The 25023-nt window shown below is 38.0% G+C and overlaps 1 protein-coding gene across 3 annotated transcripts in view; it reads left to right on the plus strand.

Annotated features, from left to right (window-relative positions):
* SKAP2 (src kinase associated phosphoprotein 2) overlaps nucleotides 1–25023 on the plus strand; it is a 147006-nt gene that overhangs the window by 110218 nt on the left and 11765 nt on the right. For all 3 annotated transcript variants that reach the window (XM_084620992.1, XM_084620993.1, XM_084620994.1), the window contains 3 exons: nucleotides 629–692; nucleotides 1248–1355; nucleotides 17693–17767. In XM_084620992.1, coding sequence (XP_084477118.1) covers nucleotides 629–692; nucleotides 1248–1355; nucleotides 17693–17767 — 247 coding nt within the window. The remainder of the gene's footprint in view (nucleotides 1–628; nucleotides 693–1247; nucleotides 1356–17692; nucleotides 17768–25023) is intronic.

Genomic DNA, 25023 nt, shown 5'->3' on the forward strand with positions numbered 1-25023 from the left:
CTGCATGATTTTTTGGATGAATTATATAGTAAAAAAATGGAGTTATCAAAGAAGAAATATCTGAGTTAAATACATATTGTATTGCTTAGGGCTTTGGAAGGAACATCAAGGTAGAAGCACATCTCAGCTATGCAATTCAAAGATCTATCAGCTAGGCATCAATATGGAATGTAAGTTTAATAAGTTTTAAATATCTGAGATTGCAGCTGAAAGCCAGTTAATTAAGTTGTCAGGTAGTGTGTTGGAATCTGACAAGAACATTTTTAAGAAAACTGTATCCAGCAGTCTAAAGAAATTCATGGGTGTCTTCTAATTGTCAAGGGCAAATTTTGTTCATCAGTTCTGGCTTTGACATTGATGAAGAGAAGCAGCTTTTTTCTGCACAGCTGCCAGCTGCTGATCAGAGTTTCAAATCCATCATCCTCTGCTTCAATTACGTAAATTTGTCAAAATTAACTGTACATTATAAGAAGCATCCTTGCAAGAAAAGTACCAGAAGACATGAAGAGAATTACTAATGGTTCCTTGAAGAAGTGACAAGAATACTACATTTCCTTCCATTACAAATGTGGTGTTGGTTGTATTTATATTACCATTATAACTATTATTAATATTATGCTTATTGTAGTTTACAGCAGCTACTCCCAAAGAAGCAGAGGAATGGCTACAGGAAATCAAATTTGTATTGCAAGGTAAGTCAATCAGTGAAACAATATTCTTTGTTTTTAATAATGTTTATTAATAATAGCTTTATCTATTAACAGATGTATTATATGTGCATAATACAATATAACCATTTTTAATCCAGGCTTCAGACAGCATGTGCTGTCTCTCAGCTACATTGTGTTTCTTGCATTACTTTTTTTATTTTCCAGGACTCTGTTTTTCCAAATATTTTATATATCTTAAAACTCTTTGTAGATGGGTCTATCCCTATACCTCTTGGATAATCTGATGACCATAAAGCATTTTCAATGGTATGTAGAAGAGAAGCACAATTTAACTTAAACAACTTTCATTTTCTTCAGCTGGTATTTTAAAGATCTTTTCTGAGACCTGAAAACCAAAGTAGTTAACATATTTTTCTTCTACAAGGACCCACAGAAGTAATTCCATTGTCAGAAGCATTTGTTCTTAAGATTCAGTAAAATTCCTCTTCAAATAGTGTGCTGTATGCTGCACAAACATCCATTTAGGCTCTTGGTTTATTCTCATAAATGCTAATTATCTAAACTGTTATTAAACAGACTTGGGATCTAATATCATTCCTGAGGAAGAATATGATGATGTTGGACAAGCTTCTTCTCCAGTCAGCACTGCACCAATAGATGATGACATTTATGAAGAACTTCCAGGTATTTCTGAGGTTTTATGTGACTAGAGAAATCTGATGTGTTTTGAGAGAAGCTCAGTTTCTGGTCTGGTAACTGTGAAGGAGTGACAGTGAGTGGCTAAAGTACTCAGATTAATATAGAAGCCCTTGCGTTTTGAATTGTACTGTAGTAATGAAAAGAATATACTCCCTTAACCAAGTCTGAGCAAGGACACTTCCGTCCTGGTGAGTCAGGACATCAAAATCAGACAAATAGTAAAAATAGTCTTGTGGGAATTTTGGCTCATTAGCGTTGTCTCTGCTACATAATTTTTTAATTAAAAAATTGACTTGCCTTACAGCTTTTTCTGCCAACTTGCCTATCATTTTTTCTTTATTCATTTTACCATTTGTATTAACTAGAGGTTCTTCACGCACTCCATATGCCATCAGCTTCTGTCTAATATATAATCTCAGTATCCCTTGCAACAGTGCAGTGTGTTGGGTTGGAGAGGTGTAGTGATGAACTGTAAATAAAGGCACTGAGAAGCTTGACTTTGTTTTTTCTGATCATCCAGCATGAATCTGATTATACAGTGATTTCTTACTCTGGTTTTTCAGACATGGTCAAACGTTTACTCCTCTTGATAATCAAACGTAAATCTCATAAAATTTTCTCTTGGCAATAGGCCTTGGAGTTTATTACAGATAGTAAAATAGCAGGAAGACGTGTGTTTTATTCTTGTTTATGTTTTAGTAAGCTGTCTGAAAATGAGATATTCAATTGCTATGTGTAAAAATGACATTTTAAAACAAAAAATGACAGTACTCAGTCATTTGATATGCAATAATGCAAGATAGAATTCTGTTTCTTTTGCTGTTCAGAGAAAGCACTACTATCAACCAGGAACTTAGAGGAAAAAATAAATTGCATGGGACATAGACCTAACTTCCTATATTTGTTGCACATTGAATATTTTATCCATTAGAAAAAATAAAGTTTGCTGGCACTCTGTGGAAATTGTGCTCTTCTTATGAACTTAGGTGTTAACTGTATTTCAATGAACTATTAGAGTCGATAATTATGGAAACTGATAAGAATGTTTATTGTACACTTGTGAAAGTGTAGAAGGACTTCTGCATGTTTAGAAAGGATCTAGAGATGATCTGCTGGGGTAGCTGAAAGGGCATAATCTTCCATATGTGTGACCAGGAATAAATTGCAGAGTTCATCATATGGATAAATACACTCCGAATAAGCAGAGGGGGGGATCTGTGTGCGCTGAACACCCTGAAAAATGAAGAACTGACCTTCAGTGGGTTTAATGTCCAAAGTCACAAGGTCAAAAACATCAATCTGTTTGGGCCTGGGCCTGCCATGTGGTGGGTGCTACTTGTGCTGTGCTTTGAATATTCAGCACCTTGCAGGCGATGGTCCTACAAGTTTGCTTATACCTTTTATACATTTATTTTTCCCCTAAATATGTAACTACTAAAGTAAACGTCACTATAGGATAACTTCATTTCACATCTTCATGGGACCATTTCAGCCAATAAGCAGAGCTGCAGTAGTAATGGTCACAGCTTGAATGAATGAAACTGGAAAGCATGTTGAGAGCCAGGAGTTATCAAATGTATGTTCACATTAATAATAGTTTTGTATTCAGAATATTGCTAACCTGCATCCTTGTGGCCCTTGGAGTACTCAAAATATTTTAACTTTCATATCATTTTTACATAGGTTTTTCCAACAATTTTTGTCTCCTACAGTGGACAAGACTAGAAAGCAGTAAAACTGAAAGGATGGGATGGTCTTTTTGTTAGTGCCCTGGAATTTAGGATGTGTGTGTTCAGTTTCCAGCTCAACCATATACTTCCTCTCTGATCCTGGGAACTTGTAATTCAGTTTCTAGGGATCTCAATACTTCCCTTCGTCCATCTGGTCTATTTAAATTGTAAGCTCGTCAGGGTAGGGACTGTCTCTACGATGTTCTTGAACAGTACCCAGCACAATGGGACCATAATTTCTCTTGTGGCCTCTTGGTATTACCCAACTACAAGGAATAAATGACAAAATCTGTCTGCAATAATTATGGAGTAAGTTTAATGACTCGTAAATATTCGGTAGCATCAAAGTTATATTGTGTTGTGTGAGGCTTTTTCACGTCAGGTTCTGTGAGCCTGTTTCAGCTAGATTGGGAATCATGAACAGGTAACCAGCTATCTATTTTTAATCCCTCATGTCAGTCTTGTCAATTATATTGTATTTGGCCATCAAAGTTGTAAAGACGCATTTTCAATGGTCACTTTTACATTTGTTTATTGAATTTAATGTTACGTATCTCAACTTATTTCTATTGTAGGAACTGTACTTGGTGAGAAAGGGTGTTTCTTTATAGGAATTGAAAACTAAATGCTGTAACGCTCCTGACTAGTGCTACCCCTCATCCTTGAATACTTCAGATAAACAGTATGTATAGATGAATTCAACAATACATTTTCTGAATACCATGAGTACAGGAGCTATTCAGCCACCGAAATATTGCCTATTTGGTTGTTGTATAGTTATTCACTAAAACCAGAGCTAGGAGAACATAATTTGTGCTCCTTTAGCTTAGCTTCATTTGCCATCTCTGGCTGGGTGTTCTGAGTTCCACCTAGCTATCTGGGCACTTCCCTTTCTGCATTCTAGACTACGTGAACATGCTCAGTGCAAGAAATGGGGAATACAGATGAAACGTCTCCTGGAACTTGCTTGGACGCTCAGGCTAAAACACCATGACCACCGCCACCACCTGTCCTAATCAGGGAGGGCAGAGAAGGATTCCTTAACTTTTCATCTGACCTAAACAGTAGAGAAGAATGTATTCTACACTTCCAAAAGATACTCTAAGCAGGAGGGTATAGAAGAAATTATCCCAGACCCCCTGGCCAAACCAGGAAGTGGGGCGAGAAAAGAACTACATCTTCCTTTAGGAGTTCCTCACAACAACATCCTCCTCCACTCAACATGCCCTGGCTTCTGCCTTTCCACCCACCCCCAGGGCCTTGCAAATGTTGATATTTCACTAAGACTCACAGCTTATTGTGCCTTATTGCTTTATCAAGGAATGGCAATTCATATGCCAAAGTCACTAATGAATTCTGGTATTTCTGTGGCACTCAGGGGTTTTTGAAATGATGATTTAAACAGCATGCAATTTTGACCAAAGCACATTAAACCCTTTCATAATACAATTCATTTATTTCAGTAGTGGACTTGAGTGAAGGCTGTATTTAAAGGTGCCTCCTTGTCTGAAGAGGATATTATAGGAATATTAGTATAGTTTTGAAACTTGGGAATTCAGCACTTGAGAAAACTGCAGCAGAAATCAGCTGAATAGTTCAAACCAGTAACCAGAATGGTAACAGTCTATTAGCCCACTGAAGACTTGGTTTTCTGTGGAATTCAATTTGTAATGTCTGCTGGCTGGTGGTGTGGGCTGGTTGGGAGGGATACAAAAGAGGAAAACTAATCTCTTGATCTATTAACCCATTTTCTTCTTACTTTAATAGCATATACAAATTCATATTTACCACAGAGGCATCATTTTTCTGGCTCACTTTAGTAAGAGTATGTTTAATAAATACTGTGATTATTCAGGTAGAGTCAAGATCATTGCCGCTACCAAAGACATGCTAATTTACAAACCTTCCCTGCAGGATTCTGCAGGAAAAGACAACTTTTGCTGCTTTCAGCAAGCTAAGCTAGGCTAGTTTGCCAAGAGAGAACAATTAAAGGAAAACTCAGTTTTAAAAAAATAAACCCAAAAGTTGACACTGAAATACTTTGCTGAAGTTAAGTAATTAATAGCCTGATAAATTAATCAATTCTCTATAGTTTTGACATGACAAGTATGTATTGTAGCCTGCAACTGAATATTTTAAACTTATTGCAAACCTGAAAAAAATAGCTTTAAGAATAAATATTACATAGAGCAAACCTATTCATCCTAACATACCAGGACATCCAAGATCTTTGGATGAGTGGAATTCTAAATGATGGGGGAAGAGTTGCATTATTTTAGGCAGGCCATATTTTCAGCTTCCCAACCTGAAGAGCAGTGAAGGAAATGAGCAGTGAAGTTCTAAAAGGGTTCTGCTAATCTAGCCCACCTTCTGGTATACAATCAAACTTTGATTAAACTGGAATTTTGTTATTAGGCTTTTTAAAAATGCTTTGTGTTTTCTTCTATGCTGCCTCCATGCATGGGACAACTCCAGATGAAGAACTGCCCTAACAGGATAGCCAAGCTTTCCCCAACATCAGAAGAATCCCTAGTTGGTATAAAGCTGGTATAGCTGGCCCTACGCCACCCATTCCAAACTTCCCACACCAAGCAAAGGGGCTCTTTGTGAGCAGGCCGGAAGTCGTGGAATGGGGGCAGAGCTGGGGTCCACTGTTTCAGTAGTCCTCAGCCAACAGCGCAGCCCCACAGAGAACTATTCTAGCATGTATAACTAAGAGCATGTCTTTGTAAGAGTGTAAGCAATGCTGAACCTGTCCATTGCTTTTACTCATTACTCGAAGCATCTGTGATTTAATAAAAAGGTGATACTCCCACTTATCCTGCCTAGGAAAGTAGCAAAGCTTGATAACCTCCTGCTGCAATCTTTTTTGGATGTAGAGCTGTTTGGGTCTCAGAGAAGTAAATGAGCTTTACTGATGCATTCCACGATCTGTCAGCACAGAGGAATCAAAAATTGAAACATGGCCTGTGTTCTATCTACATTTGAGGAGAAGCATGTCATGACTACATAGTGATGACTGTGTCTAAGGTTGATCTGTTGCTTCATGAACCAGGATTCCTCCCTTACAGTCATTATGTATTTCCTTTCTCTAAGCACTAATGCTTGAGGATTTCACAACAATAACAGTTAATGAAACCTTCTCATAAGTCTTTCCCTCAGTTTTAAGTTTTCAAGGTAGTGCACTGGGGTTCAGCTCTGTGTTCCCTGATTGTGATGGGAGTTGTGTGGCTAAAATCCTGCACACTGCTTTGAAAACATAGAGGTTAGTGTCAAGAAGTCCCAATCATGGGCTGCATCAGGGCAATCAACTCCTAAGATTAGGAAGACAAAGTGGTCTTGTCTTTGTACTGTTACAAGTGGATATGGGATACTTCTTCACTTCTCATGCTCACATGTTGTTTTCAGTGCTGATGCACTGTTAAACTGTTATTCTTTCCATTAGTGGCTGCATTTCAGCAATGGATGAAGTGGTTTTTGAATGTAAATAGTACATCACTTCGTAAAGTGTGTGGAATATTTAGAGGTGAAAAGGGCAAATGTAAGATCATTATCATTCTGGAGATTAGAAATGAAGGTGAGTTTTAGAAAAAGAGCTTCTAGGAAGTATCCTGAGCAATTTCAGTTGATATGTATGACAGGTGTGTGTGCACAATGAAGTCTTTCTTGGAAAAAAAATGAGTGAGGACAGTTCACCATGTAAAAGCAATCCTTTTAAAATGGGTCTCAGTGAGGAAATTAAGATGCTTATTATTTGTTTTGTAGCTATTACATTAGTCTTGTGTATGGGAAATTTGCACCCTTTCTTCGCTAAAGAGTAAATTAAATTTACCAAATTTTTCAAAATATTTTAATGTGGTCACAAACAGTAAAATTAACATTACATTTATATGAGTAATAAGAAAAAGAGAATAGTCTTTCTTGGAAGAAAAATCAGTTTTAACAGAAAACATCAGTTTTAACAGAAAATAGTAAAGATTTTTTTGTGTGAAATGTATTAAAGTTTAGTTTAGGAATCCATAATTTTCTGGAAACTACATAAATCTGATTTGAAGGTTTATGTTTGCATATCAGAAAAGGAAGCTACTTCAAATCCTGTAATTTGATGCTTAAGAAAATCTTTCAAAAACAAATTAACACACATCACATTCACTTTTTATTGAAATAAGATACTTTATTTCCAGCACTGATCAATCATTCTTTTTACTATTTCCTCTGCACCTACATTAAACCACTTTTGACGCTATTGATTTGTAAAACCAATATGATGTGAACACTATGTGACAGAAGTTGTTTGTTATTAAGAGATAGAATCCCATCTCAGAGGAGCTTGTCATCTTGGAGAGACACAATCACACAAAGTAATTTTACTTGTATCATAGCTCTTTCACTGTTGACTACATTTTTGACAGCTGGTTTCATGTTAAATATTAACAACACTTTGTTTATGCATGAACATCTTCAGTGGGTTACGGACCTAAAGTTCCCTCTTATGAAAGCAAAGTCTTTTTCTTTGTATCACTGTCAATATCTAATTAAGAAGCAATGCAGTAATGCTAAAGGAAAGCATTGCAAATAAGTATCCCAGTACGGGAGACATTTTTCTAATCCAAAAAAATGAGAAATGTTTTAGGTTGGTAGGTCATAGTCTGAGGTCTATTATACCTATATTTATGACAGTAGAGATTCTGGGCCCACTCTGATGCTTGTTTATACTGTGATGACCATGGTATACATATCTAGATAAATCTGGGAGCCCATATTTTTTTAATTTCTGATTTAAGGAGTGCGAGATCAGATTGTTAATGCCACTGGATACTGTTGTTGAGAAACAATACATTCCTATAGCTGCTTTGGTGTATCCTTGTTCAGCTTTCCTGGCTTCCAGAAGGTGGGCATTAAAGGGATATAGCTGACCCCTCTGGGTGCTCAAGTAAGAACCAACAGGGTGGCTCACAAAGTCCATCTTTCCCACACAGATACTGTAGATATAAATCCCATTTCCCCCCCACCCCAAGATTTCCCCAACCCTGATGACTCATTAGCATAAATCCCCTTCTGAACTTCTAATTGCCACAGGGACCATCACTACTACCAGCCTTCTCTCTCCCTTCCTCCTCTAAACTGAAGGAATTAAGCCAAGCAAAACATAATCAATAAGCAGGAGCATTTCAAACAATTATATCTATCCATCTTTAATATAATTAAAATGTGTAGCTCGTGTCCCTTTTAAACTCTCACATTTAAGGGGATAGTGAGTAAAAAGGCACAATGCCGGATTGATTTTAATGGGGGTGAAAGAAGAAGTCAGATCTACCAAAACAAAGCCAATACTCATGAGCCTCTCCCACCTACCTGACTCCATCAATTTTTAGAATATTATTCCTTATCAGTCCTCATGAACTCTCACCTCTAAAAAGACAGCGAGAAAAGAAATGACAAAATCTAAGCTTTCAAACAATGTAATGTATATAGATGCCCATCCTCGATTCATGGACTCATCCTCCCAAAATAAGGAGAATTCCTGTCCTCTCCCCTAAAATCCAGTGTAGAGGGATCCAATCCTAGAAAGTTAAAAACCAAACCAAACCCTCCCCCACAAAAAAACCCCACAGTGAGGAACCTGATTATGACATGGCACCAAGGCTGAATATCTCATGACAAATTGAATAGATGACTGTTCTTCTGGATCTGCTCAGGATTTCATGGCTTCCATGATACCCATGAGACTGGGGTGGGGGAGGGATAGCTCAGTGGTTTGAGCATTGCCCTGTTAAACCCAGGGTTGTGAGTTCAATCCTTCAGGGGGCCATTTAGGGATCTGGGACAAAAATTGGGGACTGCTCCTGCTTTGAGCAGGGGGTTGGACTAGGTGGTCTCCTGAGGTCCCTTCCAACCCTGATATTCTATCCCAGGTGGTTTCTGAGTTAATGCACACACAGCTGATTGCACTCTGGCTGTGGTGTATGGAAAAAGATTGGAGATGGGGGGAATGGGTTGCTCCTTTGTCATGGACTAACCCTTGCAACCTTTGATTTGAGGGCAGATCACAGTTTTTTCTCAGGGGAGAAAGGCCTTTTTTGGTGGTCCTTTAGAGGCTGATGGAACCTTAAGACTTCTAGATGGCTCTGAGTGAGAATAAAGTTCAGCCAACAGACCACTCTATCAGGGGTTTATATGATTACATAACAATTTGGTTTCCTCCACTATTTATACAACGGTCCCATTTCTCTACCAGAGGCAATGGACACTAAAGGATTATCAGGTTATTTCCCGCTATGGTTGGTTAAGTCTTTGGTTTTTCTTTTGTTGGGGAGCCTATAAACTGGTGTTTGTGTATTTGGAAATGTGAATTAAGATTCTTTATTGCTGAATTTCACATTTTTAACATGTTGAAAAATTTAGAAGGATGCCTTCAGCTACAATAGGCAATAGATAAATAATAAACATTTTGTTATAGGATTTGCTACATTCTATAGAGATAGTTGTGGTAAGGTCCATGAAATTTGTATGGGAGGTCAGGGAAAAACACAACACTGATTTGTGGGACACTATAATTGAACTATTATACAGCACATACAAAAAACCAAGGTTTCTGCTCATTAATTTTCTGCTTATTCTGCATGTTGCTTGATTTTGTTTTACTAGTGTATCATAATATTACGATGGGTTTATTTTGTCATTTAAGGCAGGTAAAAGATTTTCGTATAATTAGCTTAAAGTAATTTGGTAACATTGGCTTTAAACAACCCAAACAGGATGTTAGCTCCATTAATGGTACCCAAAGGGTGCATGCTGCTGATTTTTTCCCCCACTGTGTTTAGGTCAGTGGTCAATACAGAGAATGCAAAAGTGTCAGTTGCTTGAACATTTTAAAAGCAGTTATAGCATCCAAGAGCCAGACTCATCCTAGAGAAACATGCCAACAACTATATTGTTTCCTTTCACTAAAGTGAACTTTGCTGAAATGACTTGCCTTGTTTTCTTCTAAATCCAGAAATGAAGTTGCTCAGAAAAGGGACGGACTATAAATTTGAATAAATTAACCGTACAAATTACTATAGAATTGATACTGTGGTTTAAACAAGCTGCTTTCATTCTGATTTCATGTATGTAAATATTATGTCAAGTCACATTTGTCACAATTAGGGTTATTTTGTTTTAAGGAATGGTTTTTAATCTAAGATCTTGCTGCTTATAAACGTTACATGATATATGAAGACTTTCTTCTCTGTATTACTAATTTACAAATTTAAGCCACAGAAATGTAACTTATATTTGTGTATCAAAGAACTCTGGTGATAAGTTGCACTGCATGGTTTATTTGCATATTTGATTGCTAGATCTATTTATTTAGTGAATTGTTTATATTTATTACATAGTATTTAATATCATGTATTTTAACAACTTAGTATCAAGATTTATAAAAGCTCACATTGAACACTTAAACCATTTTAATATCTGAGACCAAACAGATATAAAATCTTGGCTTTCTGTGCTTTATAGAAATAGTTCTATATCTCAATTAGAGGAATAACCTAATAACTTCCATAGAAAGGGGAAAAATTTCCATATTTAAGCTGAGTTCTGCCTAAAATTGGAACATTTTTCTAACTGTGTAAACATTGTGCTAAAAAAATCTTGTCTGGTATATCTGTAATTTTGCCCACTGTCTAGACACTACATACCAAGTTTGAAGCTGAAAGATGATTTTAGAGCTGGGGCCAAAATCAGGCTTTTATTGAAAAGTGAGGTAAAACCTTAACTTCGGAGAAGCTGCCATCCAATTTTAAAAGCTTAGTCATCTAATCAGAGGACAAAGTCATATGGGCAAAATTTTCAAACATGCCTCAGTGATTGAAGAGTCTAAATCACATTGGAACAGCAATGTGACTTAGGCCCCTAAATCACTTAGACACTTTTGAAAATGTTATCCTATATGAGGACCAGACTGTGTGCATTATATTATGAATTAGAATATTTTGTTCAGTTTTCTCAACAAATAATTCGAGGCAATCCAAAGGGTGAAACTTCTTTGCTCAAAGCATATGATGAATGAACGGTGTTGATGGGATTTGAAGAGTTTACTCTTCAGCCAATGTGATTGTCATTGCAAAATGGGGCCTTGATAGAAAAGGAGGTGGAAGGGATGTTGGAAAACTAAGAGGGAAAACGGGACTTCAGATCTCAAGCAAATGTATGGTAGTGTGTGTCTGGATTTCCTGAAAACATTTAAAAATTATGCGTAACTGAGAAGACACAGCAGAGACCAAGTGAAACAGTCACCATCTCAAAGCAACAGTGAAAGTTTTTCTCAAAAAAAGTAGTAAAATCGATTTTTTAAAATTTCTCTGACTTTCACATTTGAGAAAATAGGTGTCTGTACACCTTTCCCCCCATTGTTCCCTATTCCTTTGCCCAAAGAGAAAAATTTAAGGCCTGAGCCTTGTGAGCTTCATATTCCCTGGGCCCACAAAAACACATTAAATACTTTTCATAAGAGGAGCTTTATACCTTGCCTTTTTGAAATGGGGAAGATTCCCTAATAGTGAATGGTCATGTAGTAACAATCTGTTCATAAACATGTCCTTATAGTACATCTCCCTACTCTCCCTCCTGTGGAGGAAGACAATGGCAGATTGAAGGAGGTGAAAAACAGCACGTGCAAGTGCATGAAAATGCTTTCATCTTTTACAAATTCATTAAAAAACGTGATTTTTTTCACCCATTTCCACCCCATCTCCCAATATTATGTGGTTACTCTTCTGGTAACGTAAGTATTGTTTTAAACAATAAACATACTATCTCATCTAAGCAATAAAAAAATAGGTGTTTGACAATGTCTCATTGTGGACAGCTTCAGGCATCAGATTTAACCATACTTAACAGTGTGTTACGGTGAGGACTGTGTTGTATGTGAGCTTAATGGGGTTCTTTTTCTTAATTTAACCCAATCTTTGACTGAATAAGTAACTAATTTTCTGTTTGCCTTTGTACTTATATTACCCACTCCCCATCACCATACAGTCAAAGTGCTTCACAAACCTAAGTGAATTTATCCTTGAAATACCCTGTGAGGTAGGGAATGTATCTTTTTTTTTTTATGCCCAACCGTCACGTAGACTTTGGACTAAGTAACTCCCTGCATAAGTCATATTCAAATACGGTCCAGGAACCTTAGCTAGTTTGAATTTGTAGAATTTCTTGCAGATCATTCTGTTGGACCTACCAAACCTACAGATATCCTTAGTTCCATGGAGAAGTTTTATGGATCCAAAGGATGAGATTCTCACTCTAACTCTGACCCCTTCGTACCCTAATTCCAGCTGGGGGATGCTTCCTGAATGCAGAGGAATCAGGCTGCCTTGTGAGGACCCCTCAAAGTCCTGGTGTAAGGCACGGTGGGGTGGAGCTACAGCCAGGGCCGGCTCTAGGTTTTTTGCCACCCCAAGCAAAAAACAAAAATCTCCTAGACCGCAAATGCAGAAGCAAAAAAAACCAACACCACCCGGAACGCCGCCCCTGGCATTGTGTCGCCCCAGGCACATGCTTGATTTGCTGGTGCCTAGAGCCGGTCCTGGCTACAGCACACCATGCTGCAGCAATTCTGTGTAGGGATGTGGCCAATATGGTGGTCTGTGAAGGATACCTGAACTTAGACAGGCCCCCAGAGCTATCTAAATTAGGCTAGCAGGTTCTCTGGTCCCCAAAGCAGGCCAGGATTGGTAGGATAAAAGGCGTGTAAAGCCACCTGAGCTTTTGGGTAATGATTTCTGTGCTGAGATGTCCTGACTAACCCGGCAGCACCCAAAAGGTTTGAGACTAACCGTGCTGCAGATATCCTAAGATATGCAGGAAACTTTGGCAGATCTCCCAGCAGTTGTATTCACGCAGAAGCTTAATACCTCCACACTGCTTCTTGCACTCTTCCCATAGCCTCTCTGGCTGCGGCATCCACACCGCCCTCTTCCTTCCACGGTGAGCTATTACAGTGCAGGTGAAGAACCATGCAAGGTAGTGCTGACTAAGCATCAGCTTCTATAAGGAAATCTGGGAGGAGAGGGGGAGGATACCACAGAAATTATCCATCCTCCTGACCTTATTCCTTCGTAAAGGGAGAGCACTAATCTCACAGCATGTAAGGGTAATAACGTCTGCAGGTCTCTGGGAAAGGATACAGTGTGTTAGAGCTATTTCTGCTTACTTCCTTGTAAACTAAGTGGTCCCTGGTTTTGAGTCCTCACTGCTTATGCTAGTGCAGGGGGCAGTGGGGAGGAGAGGGGAAAATGGAATTGGAGATATGGACCTCAACTTAAGAAGATGCATATGGATTTAACTTGTTTGCATATTGCTCCTTCTGTTTGTTTATTCAAATCCTCCCCAAACCAAAATATTGGTAAAAGCTAGATCTACCTACTGTAAAACTGCATAGCTGGACAGACTTGTGTTTCTTATTATGTTGCTAATCCATCTGTTACAGAGCAGGCTCAATTTGTAAAATTAAGTTTATAAATCTGGGAGAGAAAAGTACTTGTCTCTTCCCCACAGTAAGCATTTACTCTCTTTTTAGAGTTCCCATTGACAGTTACATGGGGTCATTTTAAGAAAAGGATACATCCTGGAGAAATAATTCAGTCTCTCTCTCAAATAGGCTCTAAATAGGCCCTTATATCTTTACATTCCTTTTGAACAGATAAGCAACGGCTGTTCAGTTTCATCTGAGTTCTTCCTGTGTGTCTCGATCATCTGTACCTGGTGAAGACATTTTGATTTTTATTAATATGATAATACATATATTCTTGGTGGGGGGGGTTCCAAAAGACAAGCTTATACGCTTGTAGCCTTTTGTCACCACAATGAAATTTCAAACGTGGATCTATTAGCATGCATTACAGACATATAAATGCTTGAATAATTTTTAAAGATTAGTTCACTGCAGTATTTTTTTTAATCTGGACTGATCAAAACATCTCCCAACAATTCTTTTAACAATATGTGATTGGAATAATAACTTCACATGTTGTAGAATTCCATGCTGCAGCTGAGAGGCATGTAAATACAAGCTGCTTATTTGCAAGAAGCTTCCAGATTTGCAATATGATTGCTATGGAAACCACATAATGAAAACCTTATAACCATCTGTGTGGTTTGATGGATTTTGCTGCATAGCTGAGCTGTTTTTGTTTACTGTTATTAAAGTGTTGAATAGAATATATTAACCCACAAACTGTGATTATCCAGGGTATTAATTAATATTGTATAATGACAGTGTCTATATCAAATAACACAACAGAATCAAATACTAGTTAATAATACTGCTATTAATATAAGAACTAATGTAAGTAAGTGGTTGACTACTGTCAGTTTTGGGGGGGGAATTGCTGACTTTATACATATATATCTTGGAGATTACCAATTCTGTGGCAGAAATGTATTATGCAAGCTACACTTTAGTACATTTTTATATTCATATCATCTGACTCGCTCTTTTGGAAGAACAAAAAGGAAGAAAAATCAATTAGACTCATGTCTAAAAGTCAGATACTGTTGTATTTGTTGTATTTGCTTTAAATCATATATGCAGGTAGAGCCATCTGTGTTTGGGGAATAGCTCTGGCAATCTTCTGGTAGTAATTTACATATCTAACTCACAGTGCAAAATTTTAGAATTTAGCTGTGAAATCTACAGGAATTATTGGGGAAAAACATTTTTAATATTTGCAGTTCCTCCCTGATCTGTTACCAGAAAAAAAATCTTTTAACTTTGTAGTAGAGGAGATATGCTGTAAGTGTGTCTGTATTCTAGTCTCTAGGAATCCTCAACCTATGGCTGTAGGCCCAGATGCATTTCTTTGGGACACATACACAGCTCTTCTAGAGCTCCTGGGTTTGATCAGAGCTCCTATTGATCTGGAGAGAGAAACTAGAGAGAGACATCTCTTCCCAGAAGGGTAGAAAGGGAGGGAAGAGAGAAAAGATTGAACTATGATTATGGTTGTGGCTCCGTCTGACACACAATCTTGATAATGCAATGTAACTTTTGTACTGTTTCTCTTCAATAATTGATATTGTATAGTATCTATGCCATGCATTGCTGCAAACATTGCACCATAGTATCTGACCTGTGTCTCTCTGCATTTGAGACTCCTGTTGGTTACAAGAAGTCTCTCCCTGTTTGACACTGCTTCCAAGTCCAAAGTGCAAGAAGTTGTATTTAGGAGCTAACTGTCCTCTTTAAGCCCCATGACCCAAGTCTTTTAGATCTACCGCAATATTTAATTGACATGGAGAACCACTGGGGTTCTGAAGGAACTTGGGTTCAGGCTTTTTTTTTTCTCTCTCTCTTCTTACACTTCAAATACAAGTCTAGGAAATGACCACCATTTTTAAACGATGTGATTTCACTTTTTTTAAAGGGAGAATTGTACTTATTTCTGAACTTTGTTTGTGAACCCACAATATACTGTTTATTTTTATAGGTACTCAGTCTTACTGTGGAAAAATTTCTCAAACCTGCACTGCTTTACCTTTTCTTTTTTAAATCAGAGAGAGGGAAGAGAAAAATATTTAGTAAAATGGAGTTCTTATTGTCACAGAACTGATAGAGTAGCAGCATGGTATGAACATTCTTAATAAAAATAATTCTGCAATATTCAATATCAAAACTTATTTCTACCAGTATATAATATGCTTCTCTTACCTGGAATTGAGTGTTTATAGGAAGAGATTATGCATTATGGGTAGAAAAGATGACAGACAAAGGGATAATATTGCTTGTAAGTGGCATTAAAATGGTTGTAACCCATGGGATGAGTGCCTCCTGGTGCCCTTGAGAGTATATAAAGATACTTTTATTACATTTTTAGCATGCCCCACATGATGTAATGATGTACTCAGTGTTGAACAAGTTTAAGTATAGCAGATAGTGTCTCTCTCTCTCTCTTTTTATGTGCTGTAGCATCAGATTTACCGCTTTACATTGTTTTCTTGTTTTGGGTCCAAGTCACTGGAGTCTTTCTCAACCAAACTTCTAGCTAGTCAGTAGTTATGAGACAAGAAAAACTACTGATTAACTAGCAGAGCAATGATACAAAGCTCCTAGAACAGTAAATCACATAACCATGTCTCCCATTATATTGTGTTTGGCAACCTATAACCCCAGTCATGCAAGTAGCTATGCATGTGCTTAACTTTAAGCGTGTGAGTGGTCCCACAGAAATCAACAGGTCTACTCTTGTGCTTAAAGTTAAATGTGTGTATTAAGTATTTGCAGAATTTAAGCCTGAATGCGTAATGTGATGTGTATGAATGAACCTATACGTTTACACAGTTATTCATCCAAACCAGACATGATCACATGTTCAAACTGAAACTCACCCTCCTCTCCATCATAGAATGTTATGAAATTCTTACATAATCTGCTTGTGAAGAACATTTTAAAAGCTATGACTTTTATACCCATTGTTTATTAACAAAATATCAGATTAGTAGCTGTAATGGGTCCCTGGTACTTAAAAGCAAACATACATATTATATTAGTACACAATGTGTTAAATAGCAGCAAAGGAATTAGACATGCCTGAAGTGCAGTTCTATTCTGAAAAGTGGCTGTGTCAATATAATACCTAGCGAGGGGATCTTTGTTGTCAGCTGTGCTGCTATAGTGACTATGATAAGGTTTTGATTTTTAATTCATTTTACTCCTACAAAAAGAACACAGCTATGATAGAGATAGTTAAAGTCCATTCCTTTTTATGAATCATCAACAGAATTGTAAACTAAGGAGTTTATTGTCCTTATATGAAGCAGAGCTTGTATCTGGGACGGGGAGGGTTCCACCTCTGTGTTGGCAAAATAACAGGGTTGAAGGGCTAGCAGGGCTCCATCAAGCTCTCTTCTCCTCCCTCCCAAGCCATGGAGGAAAGCACAATTAGTTGGTACAGTCTGAGATTGAATTAACATGGACTGTTCCCCCACCCATGCCCAGGTTATATATAACCTTCCCCCCCTCCCTTTTAGTGGTTCCCATAGTCTGCCACAGTAGGTGGAGCCACTGAAAACAGGGCAGCCATGCTCCCATTGAGCAGGCAGGAGCCAATGTGGTTGCATGGCACAGCAGAGGCAAAGAAGCCCCATGTCTCCTGTGGAACCCCCAACTTTTTGCAGAGGTATGGGGCAGCGACAGTCACACCCCTCTGATGTAAGAATGAATAGGAAAGCCTGAATTTTCCCTAGCCTGGAATGATTGATGTAGCCAGAGAGGATGGGACCCAGGTTCTGATTGTTCTAGAAGCCATTGAGAGACTACAAAGGGGGAACCCCAAAATGCCACTTTCAGAGTCACTTTTCAGAGTCAAAGATGAATTCAGCAGTTCCTAACTGAGTTTTTAAAAAGAGAGCTATCAGAGTGGTTAAAAACAAAAAAACAACCAAGCCCTCAAACTTGTGTGGCAATATGAAAACAGAAGAGTTTGGCTCCCAGCATTTACATTTTAGAAATATAGATAGTGTGATTGATGAACTGACGTGGGCTGTAATTACTGTCAGTTAGTGGGTTCCTTCAGCATTTCATTTGTAATTGTCTATTTGCAGAGGAAGAAGAGAGTGCTCCTCCAAAGACTGAAGAGCCAAAGAAACTGAGCCAAGGGAGCACTAGCAATGTTTCAGGTAATTAAAATGTTTTTCTTTCTTCTGCAAATATTTCTCTACTTTTCTTTTCCAATCTTTGCCTTTTGCTGTTGTAAATAATGTTTTCCCAGCTTCAAAAAGTAATCTGTTTCATCTGGGTATTTTATGGCAGTAAAACTGCTTAGCACCATTTAGGATGCATGAAAACCACTTGAGAAGGATTTATAAAGTAAGCCAATTTATACAAGGTATTCCTTCCTGAATTACTTTGTAATGACTCAATTAGCTTTCATTTCTGCACAAAGGAGATTTAGTTGCATAAATTAGCTTATCATCATTGAGGAAGTGTCACTGCTAAAGGACAGTTTATAGATACAACATGCAGTTGCTGTCAAACCTATAAGAATATAATATAGACATCTGTGTATACTTTGTGCTTGAGCAGAACAGACTTCTGCCATTCAGAGACTAACAGGGGACAACAAGTTGCCCAGGGGACTGCCAATGTAGACATCTCTGAAAAGGTCAACTTGACACAGGCTCTGACAATCGACCCAGAGCTCTGTCTTCTTTGATAAAAATCAGATAAACTTAAGACCACTAATTGATCTGCAGCCTGTTTAAATGTTGGCCATGCATATCTTCATTGCATATGATTATCACAGAAAGCAAATGAATTGGATAAGAAATGCCAGAGTCCAGTGACAGCAGCAAAAAAATTGGAAAAGGACACAAATGCCCAGGAAGGCTAAGAAGGATATTGTCTCTGCCTCCACTTGGCAAACTGCCCTTGTGCTAATTGTCACTGGGACTGGAAAAATAACTGCATATACTACGTAAAGTCACATGGAGGGACAACTTTTCTCGACTGCAAGACATTTCCAGCTAAGGTAAAAACAAGATATATCCCTGCCTCAAGGGCATGGTCCTTTTGATAAACCATCACTTTTTTGACCAGAAAGTAAGGAAGACTTGCTTCTTATCAGGCCTTTACACCTCTTCACAGCTAAATGTCGGCCAGCACCAGATTTGCCATGTCGTAACTGTGTCCTGCAGTGTAATGCAGTCTGGGGTCACCTTCCTCCATCAAATATACTGCACATCACTCTTCCAGTGCTGTCAGGGAAAGGGTGGATAAGGAGTGTGTGTTCAGGAAGTAGCTTTGCAGTACTCTTCCTATTGCAACATGTGGAAAGGAAACAGGGGCCTGATTTCCTGACCCATACAGGAAAGCAGGAACAGGTTGCAGTAAAATGTTTTGGTTTCCTTTTCTTGGAAAGGAAATGAGGACTGGGTCATCAGATGTTGTTGGCATTGTGATCTACTAACAATCACTCATAAAACAACACGACTCAATGAAACCTTAGCGTTAACAGTCATTTAGACATGCCAATAATTATAATACTGGATAGGGTCAATCCAATTATAAAGTGAGCAACAGACGTTTGTTGTTCTCATAAATATTTCAGCTCAAAGAAACTTTATTTTGATAACATCCTCTAGTATAACCAAAATATTAGCACCTTAGTTTATGAACACAGCAATCCCCATTTTTATGAGAATAGCTCTATAAGTTTAACTAGGGTTTGTACAATATCCTTGAAATAAAGCACCATAATAATTCTCCCCAGACATGAAATTCATTTCAAGTAATAATTTTAACACTTGAGCATAGCACTAACCTCTGTTCTTCCCTAAACAATTAAATATATGATACAAGAAGTTTGCCATGTAGGGCAGTGAGTTGACAAGGGTATTTCTCTCTTTCAAGGCATCACATCACATGAACTTCTAACTTATTCAAAAATGTCTGATGTTTTTCCAACAAATAATACACACAGAATATGGTACCTAAATCTCAATCAGTCTCAAGCATTACAAGAAAAACGATACTTTCCTTACCATCAGTAACTCATCTTCTGCACTTAACTAATTTTTCCTCTAATTATCTGTTCGAGTGAGTAGGTATATATTATGGAGAGATGCTAGACTTCCATTATGAACTCAGCTTTGGTACGCATACATCTTAACTTTTCCAGAACTAAACCATTTAATCTATAATTGAACCTAAGGGATCTTCTGTCAGGCTAAAATTTTTCTAGTAAATTTGAAGCAACTCAGATAAAGCATTTTGGAGATATGAGGGCAAAAAACTGGAAATCTCTTATCTTGAAAGCTTTCCTAGCTTTTTTTGTCTCATCTTAATGCCCAAGCAGTTTGTCTACAAACTCTAAATTTGTATAATCTGCTGGTTTTGATGAAGACTGGTGCCTTTAACTAGTCTTGCATTATTGGTAGAGTGATTTAATTACCAAACCAGTTTTCACATCCATTATTGGTTTCATAAACTTAATAAACTGTGTGTTGCCTTGATGTAGATAGCTGTGATTGTGGAGTAGTAGGGACCAAAAGAAGTGGCAGAGCGAGAATTCAACCAGATGCTGGATTGAAGAGAGGGGGCTGAAAGGACAGAGCTGTGGTGGGAGAAATGCGGGGGCGGGGGAATATAGAAAGGAAACTGGACCCATCTTGTTGTTAACCCCTGCTCCCCAAATAAATCCGGTAAAATTATTTTACCATGCTTCTTTATCTTATCATTCTCTTTCCCTGACGTGGATAGCTCAGTGGTTTGAGCATTGGCCTGCTAAACCCAGGGTTGTGAGTTCAATCCTTGAGGGGGCCATTTAGGGATCTGGGGCAAAAATTGGGGATTGATCCTGCTTTGAGCAAGGGGGTTGGACTAGATGAGGTCTATTTCTATGAGGTCCTCCTGAGGTCTATTCCAACCCTGATATTCTATGATTCTATGATAGCACGAGTGAGAGAGAGGGCCCAGGAAGAAGGAAGCCATGTGCATTCTTGTACATTCTGCAGGAACATCAGAATAACTGAAAACCAAGAGATGGTTTGTGTCCTCAGACACCACACACCATCACAGCAGAGAGTCTGAAAAGTGAGAAGGAAACTAACTGGATAACCATATCTTACTTTTGTTAAGACTAATTGTACACTACTGTGCTATTTATTCTGAACTTCACCTGTCTTTACATCATTAGAGCTGACTACAGTACACATGCTATTTCTAAATACCATAAACAGTGGTCCCAAAAAGGGCAGAATTTTTGCATCTCTTCACCAAAAGAAACCACATTCCCAAAATGGGACAACTCCCCAAAAGTTGATGGTGCTGTCATGCTATGAGATGTAGCCTAAACATACGTACTAGTAGTTATATCTGGTGCTGTGAACCTCTTAAGAGCCAGAATAAAGTAACTTATACACCAGAGTTGCAGGCTGCCTGAGGATCACACCTATATATCAGTCATTTATGTACAAAGCCAAGGTACTATAAATGAGAAAAAATGCTGGTGTTCCTTCTTCCCACAGGGAAACTAGCCAGATAAAGTGGGATTAGTAAATTTAAGATACACAACTGCAGGCTCTGCTAACTTCTTAAAGATTTACTCAAAACCCCCTTTACAACAGAATGAAAAATGTCTATCTTATGTAGAGTGGGAGGTCAGTGGAGATAAGGGCAGTGTTAAATTTATTTTAATGACCTGATGTGTGCATTTGTATACTTTCTAATGTTAATGTTTTTAAAAGGTGTAATCTTATTCTGAATTTCCAGACTTTCTAACCTTTCTCTTTGAGACTATTATATCGTGCTCATAAAGTTTTTTCCTTAACTATCTAGTTATTTACAACCCTAAATCCCGTTTAACAAAGTTTAAAGTTATGTGTGTGTGTTTGCATCGTGTGTGTGTAATATATTTGCCAAACTTTTGCCCAAGCCAACCCACCTTTTATTTCTTCCATCACAGACATAAGGCACAAATAGCTCTTTTCTAGTTTATTTGAAGGCAGATCAGAGGTTTGAACCCATCTATAATCAGTAAAATCTATGTTGAGCCAGAAGAGCTGATTTGTCGTTGCAGAATGCATTTACAACAATAATTTTTTCCTAGTTTTTTTTCTGACACCTTTCATATTTTTGGTATTATGAGCATTAACACAAAAATGAGTAATAAATTGCCAGTATCTTACAGCATGCAGATAATCCCCAGGTTAATCACAACAACTACCATATCTAAAAGATCCCAGAATCTATGTCCAATACAAACTACTCAAACTTGCAATGTATCCTGAAGGCTAGCAAACTTAGGTCCTGGACCAGCAAGGTCCAGCCATCAGATATGTCCTGACACTGAGGATAGGTAACACTGCTGACCACAGATGATCACAGCTACTTAATGAGAACATTATGGGCAGGGTGAAGTCTCTAAAATGCCAGGACCCACAGCCATTTATGGCTTTGGCTGTTAAAACTAAGCATTAATTTGAACTTGGAAGAAAAAAGGAAATCTATGTAGCAGGACAATATGTTAGACATCTTAGTACGATGCTCTCAACATATCTAATACCACAAGAAAGTGAGCTGCAATGAATCCCCTGTGTGGTCTTCAAGGAAAGCTCCAAGTAGACAGCGTTACTGTAATCCAATCTAGACATGAGCAGGACATGGATAACAGTGGTCAGATGCAGACCTGAGAGAATATATTGCAAATCTGGCAAGTGGTGGTGGGGGAAAGGACCAAAACCACAACATTCTTGCTTAGTGCTGCTACCTGGGGAAATAGAGACCCAAAAGAACCCCGGATTGTGGACACCCTTGACAAAGTATATTTCATTAGCAAGAGCAAATACATCTTCAAGCCATTTCCCCTACCCTCTAGCACTACCGCCTTCGTTTAGGCCTTGTCTCTGTCTGAAATCAGGGAAGTAGGGAGGCTGCGCTATTTGGATCTTATGAAGAGTTGGTTCTCATCAGCACATAAGACAAAAATGTCTGTGTTCTCCATCAGCCCCTCTCACACCCTGGAAAAACAGGTATGACTATGAAACTTTGAGGAACCCTTCACAAGGGAGTTTTCAAAACTGTTGGGCAGTTGCTTATCAAACAATTGTCCTGGAATGTGAGCTGCCTAACTTTGTATTTCCCCACCACAATCTGATCCACCCTTGCCAAATGCAGCTCAGCCACTCCTTATGATCAATAATATCAAAGGCAGCTGATAGATTCAAAATGTACACCTGATCCTGCATCCCTTGTTCACATGAGTAAAGGCTACAGGATCAGGCCTTCTGCATAAGATAGACATTCTCTTTATTTTAGCAATATTTATAGACAGGATATATAGCATTTTAAAGGAATTAGATATCTCATCTTTAAGGCACAGTACAATGGTGACAACACTGGTTTCATAATTGAGATGTGAGAAAATGTGAGAGCATATCAGTAATCCAGGAATGTAATGTTACTGATATCAGGAACATATGCACCACCAACCCCATTGATACATAGGCTCCTGATGGCAAGTCACTGATCTGTTTTCCTGTCTTTAAAGTGTTTAAAAAGTGGGAAAAGAAAGTCAGCATCGTTTCCTTACTATCTCTCTGCCACATTTTTGTTCACCAGGGTCACCTGGCTTTCCTTTATCCACTTCTCCAAATAAAGGCTAAAGACGCAAGATGGTCCTCTCTCATTTCTGAAATCAGGTCAGAGCTCAGAACTTAGCATAAGTCTGTAAACTAGGGGCTGAGCAATAAAAGGTTTTATATATATTTTAGAATGCAATGTGAGTTTATTACAACATCCCTCTCTGTATCTTTCTGTGTGGTGTAGGCACTGTAAACAATACTAGCTCCATCTTTTAATGAAGCCTGCTTTGCTTGAAACATATTGCTTCTAAGGATATGTCCATACTTAACATTATACAAGTGTGACTATGCACATACTTAATCAGACACACTTGTGGTCATAGTGGAGCAAGGAGATTCCAGTTGTTAATTTTTCACGTCCAGATTTCCCATCTGGAATTTACACACTACTAAGCCTGGGAGAATAAAGTAATTTAACAAACGTACACTGCCTTTTTTTTTTATTTATAATTTTTCATCCGCCTGGCCTACCAATTACCCTGGGATAAACAGCTCTCTTCTTATGTAGATTTCACATATGAGAGCACAGAACCATGGTTGGTCTTTGGGTAACATCATTGAGTAGCGATTAGCTTATTTTAAAATGCATCTTTTCCAGTGTTGCCAAGTCATTAGTTCAGTTGCATTTACACTCCAAGGCTTAATGAAATACTCGTGATGCTCATCGAGGGAGAGATGTATCTCACTCGCTGTGGGATCTCTTCTCCTGTCGATGTGCCCCATGTAACTCCCATTAATGTTAATAGGAATTCCACCAGGCTCCTCAATGGGAAGAAGAAACCCCAGAGGGATAAGTGTCATGTGTGAGAACTCGTAATTCACATTTGTGTAACTCTGAAGAACTAAGAGTTTTATTTGGTATATTAAAAAAAGACAGTTGGTCGAAGACTGCAACCAAGTTGCAACAAACCTCCTCAGCCAGAGCTTCAGTTTGCTTTAATAAAAATTGTACTGGGCATTATGTTCAATCAAGTACTGAAAGAATTACAGTATTAAAATATGGTAGCAGAGATACACTGTTCATCTTTCAGAGTAACAGCCGTGTTAGTCTGTATTCGCAAAAAGAAAAGGAGTACTTGTGGCACCTTAGAGACTAACCAATTTATTTGAGCATGAGCTCACGAAAGCTCATGCTCAAATAAATTGGTTAGTCTCTAAGGTGCCACAAGTACTACTGTCCATCTTACCATCTTACACTATTCACTGAGTTTTAGATTCAGTGAATAATAAACTGACAGACAAGCTTGGTAGGGCCAAAACTTAGACCTTGCAAAAACTTTCAAACTGATTCAATCTCCTCCAGATGCCATACTGTCTAAACATCTACATTTAAAGAATAAACCACTTTATTACTAAGATTTTTTAAAATGGTATCTATATTTTGGTGCAATCATAGCAGAATTTGTGTGCTGCTAGCCTGAGTGCCCTCTAGTGCTATGTAATAGAAGTTAACCAATAAGCACTGTTTTATGTAAAGGATAAATAACAAATGGCAATCCATAGTAGTTTTAATTTATGTCAGAGTTGTCCAAATTCCTGCTTATGTCAGTAATGACATCTGAAAGTGCTAGCCCACAGACTGAAGTAAATAAATGGAAAGCAGCTCTTCTTGCTGCTGTAGGAAACACTGGAACTAAAATCAAAATGTTTGCAAAATAGAGAACACTAACATCAACAGCAAAATACTTTTAGAAAATAGAGTGTGGCAATTTCTCCTATTTATTACCTGATATTTTAGGGGGATTTTTTCTTGTAATAAACATAACCAATCATGATTAAATTGTGGCCTATCA

Source organism: Lepidochelys olivacea, assembly GCF_965140295.1.
Source record: "Lepidochelys olivacea isolate rLepOli2 genome assembly, chromosome: 2".
Taxonomy (NCBI): Eukaryota; Metazoa; Chordata; order Testudines; family Cheloniidae; genus Lepidochelys; species Lepidochelys olivacea.